This window comes from Oncorhynchus keta, unplaced genomic scaffold (genome assembly GCF_023373465.1).
Source record: "Oncorhynchus keta strain PuntledgeMale-10-30-2019 unplaced genomic scaffold, Oket_V2 Un_scaffold_5814_pilon_pilon, whole genome shotgun sequence".
Classification (NCBI taxonomy): domain Eukaryota; kingdom Metazoa; phylum Chordata; class Actinopteri; order Salmoniformes; family Salmonidae; genus Oncorhynchus; species Oncorhynchus keta.
Window position 1 is genome coordinate 383,313 of NW_026290966.1, and position 3,347 is coordinate 386,659.

The 3,347-nt window shown below is 50.6% G+C and overlaps 1 protein-coding gene across 1 annotated transcript; it reads left to right on the forward strand.

Moving 5' to 3' along the window:
- Positions 1–1,334: 1,334 nt before the first annotated feature.
- Positions 1,335–2,901, forward strand: LOC127929207 (uncharacterized). Its single transcript, XM_052517087.1, has 2 exons — positions 1,335–1,348; positions 1,455–2,901. The coding sequence occupies exons 1-2, from the start codon at positions 1,335–1,337 to the stop codon at positions 2,899–2,901; spliced, it is 1,461 nt and encodes a 486-aa protein (XP_052373047.1).
- Positions 2,902–3,347: the final 446 nt, after the last annotated feature.

Sequence of the window (3,347 nt, forward strand, 5' to 3'; positions counted from 1 at the left end):
GCTGAACCCTTTGTTGCGACAGCGGGCCCCCCTGGCGAGAACCTTTCCCTGACTTTTGGGCTTTTGAAGTGTGGGGCTTTATTTGATGTGGGGTGATGTGATTTATGCACGTCACTGGTGCTCCCCCTCGCTGGTCTCCATTCGATCACCAGGGGCTTGGGAGAGAGTAGATCTGGGTTCAACTACTATTTGAAATCATATCAAATACTTAATCTGGGCTTGATCAAGCTTTCCTGGCACAATGAAACCAATAGGAAAGTGCCGTAAAACTGCACATCCCACCAAATTGACACTCTAGTCCGACTACAGCAAACGCGAAAAATATTACAAATACTATTTGAACCCAGGTCAGGGAGAAATCACTGGGTCTCACGATGTCTCCGAGACCCAGAGGCATGACTTAATCAGCCAGTTAAAAGCCAGGACCACTGCATTGCAGCCTTGGCTGGGCCCATCTGCTGGGCTGTGGTTCACTCGGCCACTGGAGCTGCCAGATACGACGTCAGAAGGAGAGGAAACTGACTGATGACAATAAACAGGGCTGTAATGTGTGTGTACGCAAACAGCAGGAGAGACCCATAAGCATGGATTCATGTTAATAACGATAATGTGGTAATGGATTCTATACAGCACTCTTGCCAGGTGTTCAAATCCCTTCCCGTTGAATGGGGTTACCCACCACATGCACTGCCAATGTTTAACACTGAATATTCATCTTGAAATTGAACTGTATTTCTGAGACTGAGGCGTTCCTAATATGGACACCGTACATGTGATAAAGTATTTCCGATTTACATTTACTGAAACGCATGATAAGTAATTACTTCTGCAAAGGTTGTACCTGCAAATCAAATGTCTACCTCAACAGGTGCTTGTTGTCTGCAGTTAACTTATAAAAACTGATTTTAAAGACTGTTGTTAAAATACCAGTGTTCTTCAGCTAAAGTTCAGTTCCATGTCTACAGTACTTTCCCAGTCAGCATGTAAGTGATGCTGCAGTGGATGTATAAAGACATTATGTCATTCCACCTAGTGGTTAACTTTTTGGGTTCATGGTTATTCTGAGTATTCTCTCTCTCTCTCTCTCTCTCTCTCTCTCTCTCTCTCTCTCTCTCTCTCTCTCTCTCTCTCTCTCTCTCTCTCTCTCTCTCTCTCTCTCAAAGAGCTGGCCAGTTTGTATTGGGCAGTTCTTACTCGGTACCCTCTCCCTCCCTCCTCACTCTGAAGTCCCTTTCATGTGGAGGGTGATAAAGTAGCTTGTTGGCCTGTACTTGTCAATAGTCCCGCTCTGAGCAATAGACCATTACTTGAAAATAAACCTAATTATTTGCGGCATGGTGTTGCAACAGTGGGGATGGGGCCACCATGCTGCAACGGTGCAGAAAATAACTCATTCCCAGCCTCTACCCCAGCCTCAGCATCAGCTCCTGCCCCAGCCTCTTCCCCATCCCTAGCCTCAGCTCCAACCTTTTCTCCAGCCTCTGCCCCAAACTTTGCCTCAGCCCCAGCCCCAGCCCCAGCCTCTTATCCAATCTTTGCCCCAGCCCCAGCCTCTTACCCAACCTTTGTCCCAGACCCAGACTCTTACCCAAACTTTGTCCCAGCCCCAGCCTCTTATCCAATCTTTGTCCCAGCCCCAGCCTCTTACCCAACCTTTGCCCCAGCCCCAGCCCCAGCCTCTTATCCAATCTTTGTCCCAGCCCCAGCCTCTTACCCAACCTTTGCCCCATCCCCAGCCCCAGCCTCTTACCCAACCTTTGCCCCAGCCCCAGCCTCTTACCCAATCTTTGCCCCAGCCCCAGCCTCTTACCCAACCTTTGCCCCAGCCCCAGCCTCTTACCCAATCTTTGCCCCAGCCCCAGCCTCTTACCCAACCTTTGCCCCAGCCCCAGCCTCTTACCCAACCTTTTCCCCAGCCCCAGCCTCTTACCCAACCTTTGCCCCAGTCCCAGCCTCTTACCCAACCACCCAGACTCTTATCCAATCTTTGTCCCAGCCCCAGCCTCTTATCCAATCTTTGTCCCAGCCCCAGCCTCTTATCCAATCTTTGACCCAGTCCCAGCCCCAGCCTTTTATCCAATCTTTGTCCCAGTCCCAGCCCCAGCCTCTTATCCAATCTTTGTCCCAGCCCCAGCCTCTTATCCAATCTTTGACCCAGCCCCAGCCTCTTATCCAATCTTTGTCCCAGACCCAGCCTCTTATCCAATCTTTGTCCCAGCCCCAGCCTCTTACCCAACCTTTGTCCCAGACCCAGCCTCTTACCCAACCTTTGTCCCAGCCCCAGCCTCTTATCCAATCTTTGTCCCAGACCCAGCCTCTTACCCAACCTTTGTCCCATCCCCATCCTCTTACCCAACCTTTGTCCCAGCCCCAGCCTCTTATCCAATCTTTGTCCCAGCCCCAGCCTCTTACCCAACCTTTGTTCCAGCCCCGAACTCTTACCCAAACTTTGTCCCAGCCTCTTACCCAACCTTTGTCCCAGGCTCTTACCCAACCTTTGTCCCAGCCCCAGCCTCTTACCTTGTTCCAATCTTTGTCCCAGACCCAGCCTCTTACCCAACCTTTGTCCCATCCCCATCCTCTTACCCAACCTTTGTCCCAGGCTCTTACCCAACCTTTGCCCCAGCCCCAGCCTCTTACCCAACCTTTGCCCCAGCCCCAGCCTCTTACCCAACCTTTGTCCCAGACCCAGCCTCTTACCCAACCTTTGTCCCAGACCCAGCCTCTTACCCAACCTTTGTCCCAGACCCAGCCTCTTACCCAACCTTTGTCCCAGACCCAGCCTCTTACCCAACCTTTGTCCCAGACCCAGCCTCTTACCCAACCTTTGTCCCAGACCCAGCCCCAGCCTCAGCCTTAACATGGTCCGTACTCCCCCCTTTACAGCAGGCCGTCCTTTAATGCTCAATCACAGTAGGAGACTGACACACTAAACCAACAACCCCCTCTCTTAAAACCATGCCATCATGAAACTCACTCCACTGTACTAAGTGGTGACACATAATTGAAGTCTACTCTGCACCTAAAACAACTAAACATTAACAACAGTTATCTGGTCAATTTTAATCTAATCGTACCCAATTGAGGAATTACTACATACATACATATCGAAATGAACTTGAAGGGGTGGTGGTGGTGGGGCTGATCGGTGTAAGTCTGACATACTACAAACATGAACCATATGTGTTTCACCCTTTGTCTTTAAAAGGTAGTCAGGTGGCTTTGTTGTGGAAGTACTAACCCCCCAGGAGAGTACGGTTTAACCCCCCAACCTCCCCTAGCTCTGACTCCCATCCTTCCCTTCCATCTATCCTGCATCAGGCCGTCCCTCCCTCTGGCATCCTTCC